Source organism: Peromyscus maniculatus, chromosome 12 (genome assembly GCF_049852395.1).
Source record: "Peromyscus maniculatus bairdii isolate BWxNUB_F1_BW_parent chromosome 12, HU_Pman_BW_mat_3.1, whole genome shotgun sequence".
Lineage (NCBI taxonomy): Eukaryota > Metazoa > Chordata > Mammalia > Rodentia > Cricetidae > Peromyscus > Peromyscus maniculatus.
Window position 1 is genome coordinate 13,200,391 of NC_134863.1, and position 16,644 is coordinate 13,217,034.

The 16,644-nt window shown below is 42.1% G+C and overlaps 2 protein-coding genes across 5 annotated transcripts in view; one reads left to right on the top strand and one right to left on the bottom strand.

Moving 5' to 3' along the window:
- The window catches only part of LOC121825724 (insulin-like growth factor 2 mRNA-binding protein 2), a 78,986-nt gene extending 71,197 nt beyond the window's left edge, over window positions 1-7,789 (bottom strand). For 2 of the 4 annotated variants that reach the window (XM_076549360.1, XM_076549358.1), the window contains exon 1: window positions 7,348-7,789. In XM_076549360.1, coding sequence (XP_076405475.1) covers window positions 7,348-7,508 — 161 coding nt within the window. In that variant the 5' untranslated portion in view covers window positions 7,509-7,789. The remainder of the gene's footprint in view (window positions 1-7,347) is intronic. The other 2 variants (XM_076549359.1, XM_076549361.1) reach the window with 2 other exon arrangements.
- Window positions 7,713-16,644, top strand: part of LOC143268230 (uncharacterized) — a 79,120-nt gene continuing 70,188 nt past the window's right edge. Inside the window, exon 1 of the mRNA XM_076549376.1 lies at window positions 7,713-8,851. The gene's annotated coding sequence lies outside the window, so the exon portion shown is untranslated. The remainder of the gene's footprint in view (window positions 8,852-16,644) is intronic.

Here is a 16,644-nt window from a genome sequence, read left to right on the forward strand (position 1 = left end):
TGCATGGTTTGGGGGCCAAACCTGAGCTTCAGGAGGCGCTGTCTCAACAAACAAACACCCCCTTTTTTGTGTGCAGGAGACCCACCCACCTTACACAGAGTAGTAGGATTTACTCAGTCTACTGTTTAAAATATAGGTCACAAACAAAACACGCTTTTACAGGCAACACAATTGTGTTGGGCCAAACATCTAAACATCATGACCTCTCCAAAAGGGCCACATGAAATTACCCAGTGCAACAAGTAATTGCCCTTAAGTTCTTCCCACCATGTGCGCCTAAATAAGACTCTGAGTGCTGAGTAAGTCATGCAGAGGTGGGTGGTTTTGGAATCATCTTGAAGGGGGCAAAGCTCAAACAGGAACAAGGGCCAAAGGCTGAGGCCAGTATTCACTCAGCAGCTCCAGCGGTTTGCTGGCACCCTGCTTCTCTTGAGTCCTACCCACTTCATGAATCTAGGACATGGTTTTTTTTTTTTTTTTTTTTTTTTTTTTTTTTTTTTTTTTTTTTTTTTTTTTTTTTAAAGCATTGATCAAGCAATTGAAACAGACTGATGTAGTTGGAAGGTTTCTTGGGTCCTGCCTGCCCCTCCCCAGACCCACAGCCATTATAAAAGAATCATCTAGAGGTTTAATATTTATAACTGCTCAGCCACTAGCTCAGGCTTATTACTAACTAGTTCTTACACTTAAATTAACCCATAATTCTTATCTATGTTTAGCCACGTGGCTTGGTACCTTTTCTCAGTTCTGCCTTGTCATCTTGCTTCCTCTGTGTCTGGCTGGCGACTCCTGACTCAGCCCTTCCTCTTCCCAGCATTCTCCTCATCTGCTTACCCTGCCTATACTTCCTGCCTAACTACTGGCCAATCAGCGTTTTATTAAACCAGTGTACAAGAGCATGATCCCACAGCAGACTGAAACCATGGTGTAGACAAGTTATTGGCATGAAGATCCAGCGCTTTGGCAGCTTTGGGAAAACACCGAGACTTTAACTTTGTCTTCTGTTCTGAGGCCACCACAAGATGTTTTGTGCTGATGTTCATTCCTCAGTCATGAGAAGTGGTAGGAGGGGCCAGGCATTACGTTATCTCTCAAAAAAATATTAATTTGGAGTTGAGTTAAAATTAGCAAGGGGGAGGAGGAAGGAGAAATAAATCACCGGACTCAAGTGATTTGGGAGCAGAGTAGCAGATACCTCACGGCAGCGGCGGGAGAGGCGTACATAGGTCCTGCCAGCCCGGCCCGTGGTCCTCAGGGTAGGGCCAAGGCTGAGTGTGGTGAGACCTGTCAAGTAAAACCCTCAGGAAGTTGCGGCCCGGGTCATCCCCTCCGCAGGCTGGAATCTGAGTCAGTATGGCTTGTGACTAATGACTTGTCACAATGTCAGCTGCTTCATCGTAACATAATTACACATAGGAGAGAGATCATCACCTATTTTTAGGAATCGTCCTTCTGGGAATCATGGTGCTGATGGCCTCCAGAAAGCCACTTCCAGACCTCTGACATAAACCTCCCAAGACAGACTCCCCTCCTGGCCACCTGATGGAGCTCTGAGGTCCCGCCCTCCACTCCCTTGAGAGCTGAGCTGCTCAGGAGTTGCTTTGGTCCCACAGAACCTGTTTGTATACCTGAATGAGATGGCCAGTTCCTAGCCACCACGCCAGCGGTGGAAGTCGCTGCAGACGTTGTTGCAGATGGGAATGGAGGAACCTCACCTGGTCTTCCCATTTCCAGAAAGTCGTCTTTGTACCTAGGACATCTAGTAACTAGCACACAACTCAGCGCTTCAGTCTGTAGGAGGTGAGTCATGAGTCAATCACTGCTTATGTGTCCTAAACCAGTCCACAAGCTCCCAGAGAACACGCCCTATAACAGTCTCTACCAATGCTATTCCGTTCAACTGGGTGTTCAGAAAGTTCATTAAAATGGGGTCAAGGGGCTCCTCATATAAGAGTCCTTATTTAGTAGAATCACTCATCAGGCAAACGGAGCTAAGTTTTGCTCAAAACCCTAGGAACTTACCAGACTCAGAAGTTGGCCCTTAACTCCCTTTTTTTTCTCTATTCCTTTTCTGTTCTTTCCTGCCCTCCAAGCTAAGAGAAGGATAATGCAAAAGCAGCTTACAAATATGACTGGCAGAAAGATACAGTAAAGAAAGCCAAGTTACATGCAATACTGTGAGACCAAAATGAGAACAAAATGCCTCCATCTTAGAAATAAGGCCTAAGCTTTCTCCATTTTAGGTATAGGCTTTGAGTTACTGGAACCAGTCAACCCAGATTCCAGAAATTAGAAAGTGCAAAGTACAGAGTCACAAGATATTCATTCGGTGATGACTGTTTAACCAAGGAATGTTCCAACCCTGGTTTCCAGGGTAACTGACCACAGAAATGTCCCCACCGGAGGGCAGCCAATGAGAAATGGTGACGGGCAGCAACCACCCCCTTAGAAGTAAGATTAAACCATGATTTCTAGAAAGTCCCTAGAAGCGAGCCAATCAGAATTGTACCCGTACTAGCACCCCTAAATGATGTAACCTTGTGGTTTTTGCCTTTAAAAACTGAGCTTGCAGAAAGGTGGGCACTTCCTCCAGCCTCCACTGCATTGGAGATCTCTTCAGGTGATGCTAATCTCATGTCCATGTCCATGTGATTGCTCTGGAATTGGTACCGAGGGATGAAGTAGATTTTGCCTTGTCTGAAAATGTCCTTAATGAATCTCTTCCATGTCAATTTCATCTTGCATGCTCAAAATGATGGAAATTCTTTTGGAATTCTGATACTGACTGTGGGCAATCACCTAAGTGGAAAATGATGGCAATTATAATTTTTAAAACTATAGTTTTTTATAAACTAGTAACTGCTCTTACCAATTTCTCCCTTTTGTCACAGCCTTTTCTAAGTAAAGTGGTACAGTGAGTTAATGCTATGTCTTGATACCTGCCTTTTATTTCCATACTCAAGATTTGCATATTCAATGAACCCTTTACCTCTCTGGTAGGCCTGTTGTCTGTATGGAAACTCATTAAGAAGACATGAAGTGGAAAAGCTGTCTATCTTCAGAGTTCCAGGTGTGATCCCAGTTTCCAGTACATGTCAGAGACTTACTAGAGGATTCTGGTTTATTTTCTCTTTGAAATTTGGATCTCACCAATTGTCCAGTCCTTGGATTGTTTGGCATTTCTCCCACCAATTTTAGCCCTTTTGGCACAACCAAGACCTAACCTTCCTGACCTCTGCAGAACCTTTACTACATTTAGAATGGCACACAACTCAGCGCTTCAGTCTGTAGGAGGTGAGTCATGAGTCAATCACTGCTTATGTGTCCTAAACCAGTCCACAAGCTCCCAGAGAACACGCCCTATAACAGTCTCTACCAATGCTATTCCGTTCAACTGGGTGTTCAGAAAGTTCATTAAAATGGGGTCAAGGGGCTCCTCATATAAGAGTCCTTATTTAGTAGAATCACTCATCAGGCAAACGGAGCTAAGTTTTGCTCAAAACCCTAGGAACTTACCAGACTCAGAAGTTGGCCCTTAACTCCCTTTTTTTTCTCTATTCCTTTTCTGTTCTTTCCTGCCCTCCAAGCTAAGAGAAGGATAATGCAAAAGCAGCTTACAAATATGACTGGCAGAAAGATACAGTAAAGAAAGCCAAGTTACATGTAATACTGTGAGACCAAAATGAGAACAAAATGCCTCCATCTTAGAAATAAGGCCTAAGCTTTCTCCATTTTAGGTATAGGCTTTGAGTTACTGGAACCAGTCAACCCAGATTCCAGAAATTAGAAAGTGCAAAGTACAGAGTCACAAGATATTCATTCGGTGATGACTGTTTAACCAAGGAATGTTCCAACCCTGGTTTCCAGGGTAACTGACCACAGAAATGTCCCCACCGGAGGGCAGCCAATGAGAAATGGTGACGGGCAGCAACCACCCCCTTAGAAGTAAGATTAAACCATGATTTCTAGAAAGTCCCTAGAAGCGAGCCAATCAGAATTGTACCCGTACTAGCACCCCTAAATGATGTAACCTTGTGGTTTTTGCCTTTAAAAACTGAGCTTGCAGAAAGGTGGGCACTTCCTCCAGCCTCCACTGCATTGGATGTATTGGACAAAGTCCCTGCCTAGGCTTGTATTGCTTTCAGATATCCCGAATTAAACTTTGCTTTTGCATTCCGGCATACTGGTCTTTGGTGGTCTCTCTGGGGGGTCGCGATCTGGTCACAATAATACAAAGGGAAGAGAGAAGTGAAGCAAAGCATACCAAACCAGGGCTGAGGAAGAAAGTCAACCCCCGGTTTCTGAAAAGCTGTAAAGCTGTTGGAAGGCTTGGCATAAGTGAAGAAAATGGAAAGGGGGAACCCAGATTTGGAGGAGGCCCAAGGCTTTGACACCACTTACTATATGAGAAAGTACTTTTCTCAATCTCTTTAAAGCTGAGGATAGAAACCCAAGAGCTGAATGAATAGGCAGTAAGGCACACAGCTACAATTCTGTGTGAGACTATGCACATGCATTTGCCTTCCTGCCTCAAGCCCACTTACATGCTATTTGTTAAGAAGGGAGGAAAAAAGGAAACCCGTCATAACAATGAAGACAACAAAGCAGAAATTTGACTGATTCCTGTAAGACAGAGGGAGAACAAGACAGCATTTACAGACAACGCAGCGCTAAAACATGGACACAGGAGGCAGGCAGAATCCATTCTTCCCTGACAATTCCGACCAGTGTCTACAAAAATGGGGCTTCTTGTAGCTAACACACTTTCATTCATAAGTATACACAGACAAGAAGGGCCAGGAGTTTCATTCAGTGGTAGAAGGGCTTCACTACCATGTTCAAGGTTCTCAGTAGATGCCCAGTACCCCCAAAGGACATAAATATGCATAGCCAATAAATGATTTTCAACCATTTTGAAAAGCCAAAGTACAAAATAGAAAGATTTCTAAAATGAAAAATGGAAGGAAAAAAATGATTCAGTGTTAAACAGATAATTCAAAAAAAAAAAGATTATTTTTGATTTCTAGTTTTCTCAGACAAGCTGAAAACAATAACTGAATCTATAAAACATCAATAGGTTGCTATGGAAAGGAAGCAATAAGAAATAATTATTGGAAATTAAAACCACGATTAACAAAATGAAAACAATCTAGGAAGAAATCCTGCATGGGGAGACAAATTAGGAAAAAAATAAAAAAAATGTTAAGAGACACAGAAGATCAATCGAAACTTTTTACTATCTAATTAACAAGAATTCCTAGAAGATCCAGAGGAAAACTAGTTATCAAGATGTGGTGGTTTGAATGAGAATGGACACCATAAGCTCATCCATTTGAATGTGTTCTCAGTTGATGAACTATTTAGAAGGATTAGTACCTCTTGTGGAAGGTGTGTCACTCAGGGTGGGCTGTAGAGGGCACGAAATCCTTGTGCTCACAGATAAGCACTAGGGAAACCAGGAACGTTAAACTAAGGCTTGTCTCTTCAAAGGAAGAGATGTATCATCTCTTCTCTGCCCATAACGCTGGGAATGATTTGGTTAATAGCCTGGTGACCTCTGAACTATTTCTATGGCCAGACCACACATGGTGTTTGTCTCAGTCATCCTCCCCAGACCCTTATCTTGAGCGTTGTTTCTCAGCCAGTAGAGCCCATCTTTATCGGAGATGTCACACGTACTTTACAAATGAGAGCAGAGGTAGTTAATAACCTTTGCACTATCTGTATGACCAACACCACACCAGCTCTTCCCCCAGACCTTTAACATGCCGCATGTAGTCAATCTATACAATCCATCTTAATTGAAACTCTTTCCATGTACCTTGGAAAGAGTTTCAATGTAACCATGTCTTAAGCTTTGTTGTACACACAGGATTGAATTAATTATCACCAGAAAACTTTTTCTCAAAATGTGCTGTGCTTAAATATGCCTAACATAAACTGTCCTTTGTTAGCCTCTAGAAGTTTGAACCAACAACAGCCACTGAGTTGTGTTGAGGAAGGCTGACTTCTTGCTTCACACTGATGATACCCTTCTGGCCTCTGGGATCACAGAGATCACTGGAGTGGGTTTTGAGGTTTCAAAATCCCACAGCCCATGACATCCAGTCAGTCTCAGTCTCTCTCTCTCTCTCTCTCTCTCTCTCCCTCCCTCCCTCCCTCCCTCCCTCCCTCCCTCCCTCCCTCCCCCTCTCCCTCTCCCTCCCTCCCTCTCTCCCTCCCTTCCTCCCTCCTTCCCCTACTTCATTTTGTGGTTAAGATGTAAGCTCTCAGTTACTTCTCCAGCACCATGCCTGCCTGCCTGACTCCATGCTTCCCACCATGATTACAGGCTAGTCCTCTGAAACTATAAGCAAGCCCCAAATTAAATGCTTCTTTTTATAAGTCACCTTGGTTATGGTGTCTCTTCACAGCAACAGAACAGTAACTAAGCCACAAGATATAATACATAAATCAAAAACATCAGTCTCTAGATTGGAAGTCATAGATCTCGAACAGAATGAGGAAAAAAATAATCAAAAACTTGAAATCAATTGAGCAGTCAAATGGGAGTTGTTGGGTCTAGAGAGATGGTTCAGCAGTTTAAGAGCACTTAATGCTCTCACAGACAACCTGGATTCAAATTATAGCAGCTACACTGGGTGGTGGCGGCGCATGCCTTTAATCATAGTACTCTGGAGGCAGAGGCTGGCTGATCTCTGTGAGTTCGAGGCCAGCCTGCTCTACAAAGGGAGTTCAGGACAGCCAGGACTACACAGAGAAACCCTGTCTTGAAAAACCCAAACCCAAACCAAACAACAAAACAAAAAGCACCAAAAAGCCCAAAACAAACCAAAAACAGATTACAGCACCTACACGGGGGCTTACAACCACCCTTAACTATATTTCCAGGGGATCTGGCACCCACTTCTGACCTCCAAAGGCATCAGGTGCACTTGCACGCGCGCGCGCACACACACACAATGCACTTACACACATGCAGGCAAAACATTCATACATATGAACTAAAAATAAATAAAGGTTGCCAATCACATTGGTATTTTCTTTAAAAATAATTTAAGGATGTAATCTAAAAAAGTTGAGAAGAAAAAGTACATAAGAAAGAAGGCAACGAGTACCAGATACAACCCTAACTCAGAAGCAGAAACCGGACTGTGCGGATGCAGTTGCCTCACAACATGAAAATTAATCTACCCCTAGATGAACACAAATTATTACAACGACACAATTTAAAACTAGAAAAACAGACCCAAATTCAGTGTTCTAAGTATGGAGAAATAAAATGTAGCACATTTTTGAACAGCTGTACCACTGAGCCTTATCTGCAGCCCTCAATTTTTCATTCACCTGCTTCCTCTGCTAGATCTTCTGATCCTTCGGGGGCAACGATCATCTTTTTCATCTCTAACCCAATACACAGCAAAACGGTTTGCTACTAGGTGATAAACATATGGGAATGAATTAAATTTAAACCGGGAGGTGAGGGCGTGGATCGACACTCTCGGCATCTTCTTAAGCTCGCAGCAAGGCCTTTCCTCATAATAACAAAATAACTCCAAACGTGCCGGGTCCAACCTCCCATAGAAGCTCCGGGGCTATCCACAGGCTCCGCCCCCTGCCCTGGGAAGCCAGACAGGCGCCAGGAGCATAAGTGCGCCTGCGCAGACGCGCAAGCAGAGTCCAAGCTTCCAGGCGTTTAAGTCCGTTCTTGCACCTTCGGAGTGAGGAGTGGGACTGGCGCAGCCGCTCCTCCGCACTTCCGCCTGCAAACGCTGCTTCAGCTCCGCCCGCAGGCTCCGGGCTCTGGGCACTGCTTACTGCGACCGCCGCCGTCACGTGGCAATCACCGCCCAGGCCACGCCCATCACCTTCTGCGGAGGGGGAAGGGGAAGGAGGCGTGGCCTCTGTAGACTGGCCGAGGTATACCTGCCTCTTAGGCGTCGGAGCCGGGCCCCGTGTCTGGTGGCAGCGAAGGGCAGCGTGCTGGGGCGTCCTTGGCCTATCCTGCACGGTAGCTGGGGGAGGGGGGGGGGCTGTGCACCAAGCCCAGGACATTTACCCTCCCTCACAGCCTGCGGAGGTAGCCGTGCTTCTGCAGAAGGTCCAGCAAAGGACTATACTTGCGGACTCGGTACTCGTCTAATTACCTTAACGGTGTGCAGTGCGGGGCTGAAGAGGCATCAGAAGAAGGGCAGAGCGAGCCAGATGCGCGTACATCATCGCCGGTGGACACTTGGCTCCTCCTGGCCAAAGGACAGAACGTTCTGCTTTACCACCAAGTGCCTGTTTCAGCCAGTTGGCTCGTTACTGATGGACTTGGGGGCCGCTGTTACAGCAAATGGCAGGCCCTTTCTGGAGATGGATGTCCCGTCTCTGGGAAACTCAGGACTCAGACACGCTGTTCATTATTATCGAAGAGTTTTGCTGCTGTCGGAGCCTGCTGTTCAGAGACAGATAATGCCTTTCTCTAGCAGATGTTTGAGTGGAGAGAGGAGATTATAGTAAGTGGATGTGAGGAGGAGGGCTGACTCGGATTTATACCACCATCACCCCCATGTTACCATTCAATAGCTGAGGACTGGCTTTTAAAGAGTTAATTTTTCAGAGCTGGGAAGATGGTTTAGTTGGTAAAATGCTTGCCACACAGGCATGAGGAGCCGAGTTCAGATCTCCAGCACCCATGTAAAAAGGTATATAGTTCATTTCTGTCAGATCTAAGTGCCTGAAGACAAAGCAAGGCGGAAGAGGGAGAACAGAGAAGAAGAGAATTCTTACCATGGACCGTAAAACAAGCAGTGAATTCACTTACATCTGTGGTCTCATCTTTACGCTTAGAGACCTAACAATTCAGGTCAGTGTGGCCACGTAATATCCATTTACCAATACTTGAACATGAGTGTGGTCTATGGATCAGCGTCCCCAAAAGCATGCCAAGTATGGAGAATCCTGTGCCATTCCCACGCCTAGGCAGTTCAAATGGTCCTCAGGTGATCTCTATCCGTATTAATGTTTGAGAATCACTACCATAAATCAATGTATGCAGCAAGGATTAATCTGCAGAAGAAATTTAAAACTTATCGTGCATGTGGTCCTAGGTTTTATCACCAACACCACACACACACACACACACACACACACACACACACACACACACACAAGTTGTATGCGAATTGCTGCTGTTGAATTTTGGAGGCAGGCTTTTTCTAGATATCCATTGCTATTTTATGTGGCTTCATATCATGGGCACATCCCTTCAGCAATAAACACGTAGTCTGTCAATATAACCTAGGGGTAAGCCTAGCATACACAAGGCTCTTGGTTTGATTACCAGTTCAGCAAAAATAGTGATAATTTTGTCCAGTATGGCATGGGAGAAAACATTTTTTTTAACTTAATCCCAATCTTTGACAAAAATACTTTAGTTCCACATGTACATTTTCATCAAGGATATCGTTGCACCAGTAAATACATGCAACCTTAGGTGTAAAGCTCTTTGGGGTTATGAGTCTTCAGAGGGTTCTGTATGTCCTCTCACAGGTAAGGCTTCATGACAGTATCACTGATATCTCCATTTCCCCAATGTTTTCAACCATCTGGACCTATTATTTTCAGCAGAAATCAAAATCATAGGAAGACTCAATAACAAACTGGTGTCAGACACTAAGGAAAGATGTTGTAGTTGACACTGTAGAGTAGCTGAAACAAAAGAAGAGATCAAGTGTTCATATAGAAAACAGGTTGTTAAAGATCTTACAGGCTAATGTCTGAACCTTGAAGGTTCTAGGCCATTCTGAGCCACATAGGTCTATAGGAAGACCCTGACACAAAACCAAACCAAACCAAAGAAATCTCACACAGGATATCTTGAATTGGTGGCACACACCTCTAATCTCAGCATTCAGAAGACTGAGGCAGGAGGATCATCCTAAGCTACACAACAGAGACTGTGTCTTAAAACAAACAGTTTCATGGTTTGAATGTGAAATTCCCCCACCCACAGCCTCATGTGTCTGAACACTTAGTCCCTATCTGGTGGCACTATTTTGGGGTGCTTTGGAACATTTCTAATAAGTGGATCACTGTGGGCAGCAAAGGTCACAGGTGATATCTTGTTCTGATTCGCCTCAATAGGATTTTAAGTAACTTCCCACCTGGTCTTCTTGCTTATTCCTTTTCCCTTCTCCAGTTTAAAGGTGGTAAAAAAAAAAAAAAAAAAGAAAGTCCATGCTGTTTAGGAAGCACCATTGTTAGAGTGCTTGCCTTGTATGCACAGAGCCTGGTGGTGATAATGTAGCTGTAATCCTAACCCTCAGCTGTGGGAACAGAAGGATCAGGTGTTAAGGTCCGTACTGACTTGGCCCAATATCTCCATTCCCTCAGTTAGGAATCACACCGCAGAGATAGTGTTGATAACTGAGATCTGTGGTGATATTTTATTTGTGCTGAAATGTGATTTTATTTGTATGTTAATAAATAAAGTTGCCTGGAGATCAGAGGTAAAAGCAAGCCATTAAACATAAGTCCAGTGGTGGTAGCACATGTCCTTAATCTGATCACATGGCAGGCAGAGTCTCTGTGTGGTCAAGGACACTGCTAATCGTGGTGACACGAGCCTTTAATCCCAGTACCAACCATAGAAACCTAGAGGTCTGTGTAGACAGGCAGTGACAAGGAAGTCATGTGGTTGGGTTTAGAGCCAATGAGAAGGCAGAACAGAAAGGTAATAAAAAGACAAGTCATATCGGAAGAAACTCTCTCCTCTGGGAAGCAACGAGGTGAGAGGTAAGATAAGGTCGTCACGACTCTCTGATCTCTTTAGCTATTTACCTGTGTATTTGGTTCTGTGTTTCTTATTTACTAAGACTGTTTAGAATTTCGTCTACAGAGATCCCTTGTAAAGATGTGCCTGCCCTTGGAAAAAGGGGCTCTGTCTTTATTGACTCTATTAATAGTCTGAATGGAAATGTAATGCAAGTGATCTAGATCAAAATAGAGGATTTCTATATGGCCATCACACTTGACCTAAACATTGGAAGATGGTCTAACAAAAGACAGACAGTTTTGTCACACACCCAAAAATCAAGTTTAAAAATGACTTGATATTCATTCACTTAACTGTTTTTCTTCAAACCACTCCAGTTTCCTGCTGTAGGAGCACAAAGAGAAGTGATCCCTTCCTGACTGCTAGAAAGGCAGACTGATCACATATAGTCTGACTATTGATTATGACTTGACCTGGGGGAAGTGAATTCTACCTTTTGTATCTTGCCTAGGGAGAAAGTGGGGGCGGGGGGGGCAGTGGTGGGGGAAGAAGGCAAGAGAAGGTTGGGGAGAAAAGTGGTTTGAGTCCTTCCTTTTAGGGTATCATTTCTGACCCCAGCACTGCACATCTGACTGTCCTACCCATGAAGCCCAAATGAAAGGCCAGAGAGTACAGGTTGAGGGGAGAGCATCGGTGAGAAACTGTGAGCAGCCGGGGACTCTGAGATGTAGAAAGTGTGGACTCAGAAAAGAGTCAGGGGGCAGATTTTAGCCCCATATGGTTTAGCCTAGTGACACAGAATGCCGTTGGATAATAGGCACACCCTTATGGAAGAGTCTCTACCTCCAGGTCATCATCAGCCTTTACTTCAGTACCTGTCCCTGTGTGGAGTATTGTTGGAGTTCCAGGCGGACTCGAAAACTTAAAACATGAAACACATCCAGGAACAGATATCAGTCATTTATTCCTTCAAGAGGGAACAAAACATCTGCAACTCCGGGAAGTCAAGTCCTGCCATCTGAGTTGTTTGCAAATGGACATACTAAGTGCTGGTCACCATTGTCACAGGAGCCCTTGTCTCTCCCGTCAGTAGTGCTTTTTCCTAACCCTTGACAATAACTTGTAACCAACCCCCCTAAATACTGAAAATTATCCCAGACCCAAAACCCATTAAAAAGACCAAAAAACCACCCACCCGACACCACCTCTTTGGGAATGTGGGCGTCGTATTCTTAAAATTGCTTCCTGCTGGGTATGGGCGAAGTTTTCTTTATCCTGAAAGAAAAATTTTAGGTTAATTGTCAAATTCTAGGAGAGGTAACTATATCCTTCATTATCCAGTCTGTGTATAATGCCAAAGTTCAGGGTTTATCTCAAGTCCTTATTCAAGTAGTCTTTGAGACTGGATCATCTCAGCTAGTCATCTCAAAATTGCTCTGAGCACCTTGTAGTTCAAAGCTGATCTGTGGATGATGTTTGTCAGCTTAATGATATTATTATTGTCCACGTGGAATTGTTGTTGTTGTGGGGCCCCATCTTCTTTCTGGAGACTTCAGTTGATGTTAGGCCTGGCCCTGATTTCCTGCAGAAAACTGATAAGAGACTCGAACACAAAGACATGTATATGCAGGTAATTGAAGCCTTTTTTTTTTTTTTTAGAATTAGTTAGTAATATAGATGCCATTTATATCTTAACAAAGTTTAAAATGTATAAATATCTATATATATATTAATCTTGTAAATTTTGATATAAAATTCATACTTTAAGAAAAGTTTAAAGAATCAGAATAGAATCAAAGAGTTGAGATTAGTAATAGAATAGTCCCTTAATTAATTTTGCTTTTGTCCTGTACCATAGCAGAAGATGGCTCTTTTATTCTGGCATGATACAGGGAGTTTGTATTTTCATTTTAACAACATGTTTGAGTTTAAAGAAGGAGAGAGCCATTCTCCAACTCCAAAGTCAGCTTTAAATTTTAATTGAACTGGGACTATTAGAAGACCAATAGTGTTAAATCTTTAGAGAAAAGCAGAAACATTTAGGAAGACATAAAATTTTTTAGATAATATATACCCATACACCGTTTCACTCTGTTTCTTGGGATAGATGATTTGTCCCTTTTCCTCAGTTGTCTCATTTGTCCAGTGTTCTTCAGATTCCTTACCCTTCATTCTCCTAAAAGACAAAAACAAAAACCTTTCCCCAAGACTAATTTTGGGGATGTTCCTTCTTGGCAAATTATTATCTGATTAAATGAAAAGGCATGTGTTACTGGTACAAGTTAGTTTAAATTGGATGTTCATGCTGGTTGATGAACTATCACCTCCTCTAATTAAGAGGTCTCTCTTGTTCAAATCGAACCTTTATCAATTTTGATGGTACCCACAGCTTATCTTCTCCTGTAGAAACAAAAGCAAAACCTCGTCCCCAACGTAATACATACCCTGGTTTCCATTCTGAGGTCAGCACACCCTTAAAGTATATAGGCTGATTTAATTCTGTAGTTTTTTCTATTATCCAATGTCTCTCTGCAGCTGTTGTTCCTTTCTCATTGGCATTCAGAAATTCAAAGTTAGAAGAGCATTATGCAGTCTCTTTCTGGGAGTTTTTGTTACCCATTTCTGTTTATTTAGCATATCCTTTAGAGTTCTGTTTGATCTTTCTATAACTGCTTGACCTTGGTATTCCTGTAATATGCTTTATATTGTAATAAGCAAAAAACTGTTTCATTTTAACAGAGACATATGATGGAGCATTGTCAGTTTTGATTTGTGCAGGTATACCCATAATGGCCATGACTTTTAGCAAATGAGTGATTACAGAATCAGCTTTTTCAGAACTCAAAGCAGTTGCCCATTGAAATCCTAAATAAGTATCGATGGTGTGGTGTACATATTTCAGTTTTCCAAATTCTGCAAAGTGAAACACGTCCATCTACCAGATTTCATTTCTCTGAGTACCCTTTGGGTTACATCCTGCTGGTAATGGCGTTTGATTGTAGAAGGAACAAGTAGGACATTTCTTTACTATTTCTTTGGCTTGTTGCCAGGTTATGGAAAAATCCTTTTTTAAACCTTTACTATTGACGTGATGTTTTTTATGAAATTCTGAGGCCTCCAGCACATTTCCTATCAATAATTTATCAATCTCATCATTGCCTTGTGCTAGAGGGCCTGGCAGACCAGTATGTGATCGAATGTGAGTTATATATAAAGGATGTTTCCTTTTCCTGATTGTATCTTGTAATTGAATAAATAGTGAAGTTCATTCTGAAGCATCAGGGATAAATTCTGCAGTCTCAATATGTAACACCACTCTTTCAGCATACTGAGAGTCAGTTACTATGTTGAGAGGTTCTGAAAAATCCATTAAAACCAAGAATAACATACAATTCTGATTTTTGAACTGAATTATATGGACTTTGAACCACTTTACTTAAATTTTCTGATTTGTAACCTGCCTTTCCTTCTTTATTGGCATCTGTATAAAATGTACGAACTCCAGATATGGGTTTTTGCCGTACAATTTGAGGCAAGATCCAGTCAGCTCTCTTTATAAGATCAATTCTACTGCTTTTGGGATATTTGCTGTTAATTTCTCCCAAAAAATTACTGCAAGCTCTTTGCCAAGGTTCACTTTCTGTCCATAATTTTTCAATGTCCTCCTTAGTTAAAGGTACGACAATTTCTGCTGGGTCTATGCCTGCTAATTGACAAAGTCTCAATTTTCCTTTGTAAATCAAGTCAGAGATTTTTTCCACATAAGTTTTTAATTTTTTATTTGGTTTATTTGGTAAAAATATCCATTCCAATATAATATCTTCCCTCTGCATTAATATTCCAGTAGGAGAACGCCTAGAAGGTAAAATAACCAAAATGCAATCCAGCTTTGGATCAATATGATCCACGTGTCCTTCATGCACTTTCTTTTCTACCAAGGCTAATTCTTTCTCAGCTTCAGGTGATAATTCTCTTGGACTATTTAAGTCCTTGTCACCTTCTAAGGTTTTGAACAAATTAGTCAGTGCATCATTTTTTACCCCAACAATAGTTCGTAGATGAGAAATATCTCCAAATAATCTTTGAAAGTCATTAAGAGTCTGTAGCCTATCTCTCCGAATTTGCACCTTTTGGGGTCTAATTTTTTGTAGCTCTATTTTATATCCTAAATAATTAATAGAATCTCCTCTTTGTATCTTTTCAGGAGCAATTTGTAATCCCCAGCAAGGCAAAATTTTCTTTACTTCTTCAAACATTATTTCTAAAGTATCTGCATTTGAGTCAGCTAGTAAAATATCGTCCATATAATGATAAATTATAGTTTTAGGAAATTTTTTACGTATCACTTCCAATGGCTGTTGTACAAAGTATTGGCACAGAGTTGGGCTATTCAACATTCCCTGTGGGAGGACCCTCCATTGAAATCTTTTAACCGGTTGAGAATTATTATAAGTAGGCACTGTAAAAGCAAATCTTTCTCTGTCTTTTTCTTGTAAGGGTATTGAATAAAAACAGTCTTTTAAATCAATAACTATGAGAGGCCATCCTTTTGGTAACAGAGTAGGCAAAGGCATCCCAGATTGTAGAGAGCCCATTGACTGAATTACTTTGTTAATTGCTCTAAGGTCTGTTACCATTCTCCATTTACCAGATTTCTTTTTAATAACAAATACAGGAGAATTCCAAGGGCTGGTTGATTTTTCAATATGCTGAGCATTTAACTGTTCTTCTACCAGCTCTTCTAAAGCCTGGAGTTTCTCTGTTGTTAAAGGCCATTGTTGGACCCATACAGGCTTGTCTGTTAACCATTTTAAAGGTAAAACTGTTGGTGTCTTTGGAAGATCATCAGTTATTGTGCCCTGTTCTTGTATAATATGGATGGCTGGTGACCACTCATTAGAACAATATCTTCTAATATTTCTCTCAGTAACATGTGCTAGTTTATGATTTGTTTCTGAGATTGGAGGGATGTTAATCTGAGTATTCCATTGTTGCAACAAGTCTCGACCCCACAGGTTCATAGTTATGTTAGCCACATATGGTTTTAATTTTCCTCTCTGTCCTTCTGGACCTATACATTCGAGCCATCTTGCACTCTGTGTCACCTGAGATAATGTCCCAATTCCTAACAGTTGAACGTTTACCTCCTGAAGAGGCCAAGTTGGATGCCAAAATTCTGGTGCAATTATGGTAACGTCCGCACCTGTGTCTACCAGACCAGACAACAAAACACCATTTATTTTTATCGTTAATTTTGGTCTTTGTTCATTAATAAAAGCTTGCCAAAAAATTTTCTTTATGTTTTCTCCTGAATTTTCTATTCTCTCTGTTTCATCATCCTGACCAGCATGATTTATTCCAATAGGCATTTGGTTATTTAATCGCTCAGAGCAGGGATTTCCTCTATGGCTTCAGGAAAGGTTTGAACTGGATTTGCAATGGGGGCCTGCCTGAGGCCCCTCTGGGAGTTTCCCGAAGACTGAGGCAAAGGATTACCCTGTCTGTCCTTTGTTGATCTACATTCGTTGGTCCAGTGTTTTCCCTTACCACACCTTCTGCATACTCCAGAAGGAAGGGGGCATTCTGTTGCCATTGTTCCTTGAAGAAACATTTTTCTGGGAATGACCTGTCTACAGTCCCTTTTCAAATGTCCTTGCTTTCCACATCCAAAACATCTAACACTCCTCAAACCTTTTGAAATTACTTCTCCTACCCACGTATCATCATGCTCATCAGCCTCAACATTAATTGTTTCTCTAATCCAATCTTCCATAGGTTCAGATCTTGCCCTTAATGGCTTGATTATTCTTTTGCATGCTGCATTCGCATTCTCAAAGGCCAAAGATTCAATTATTGCCTTACCAGCTTCTGAATCCGTGACC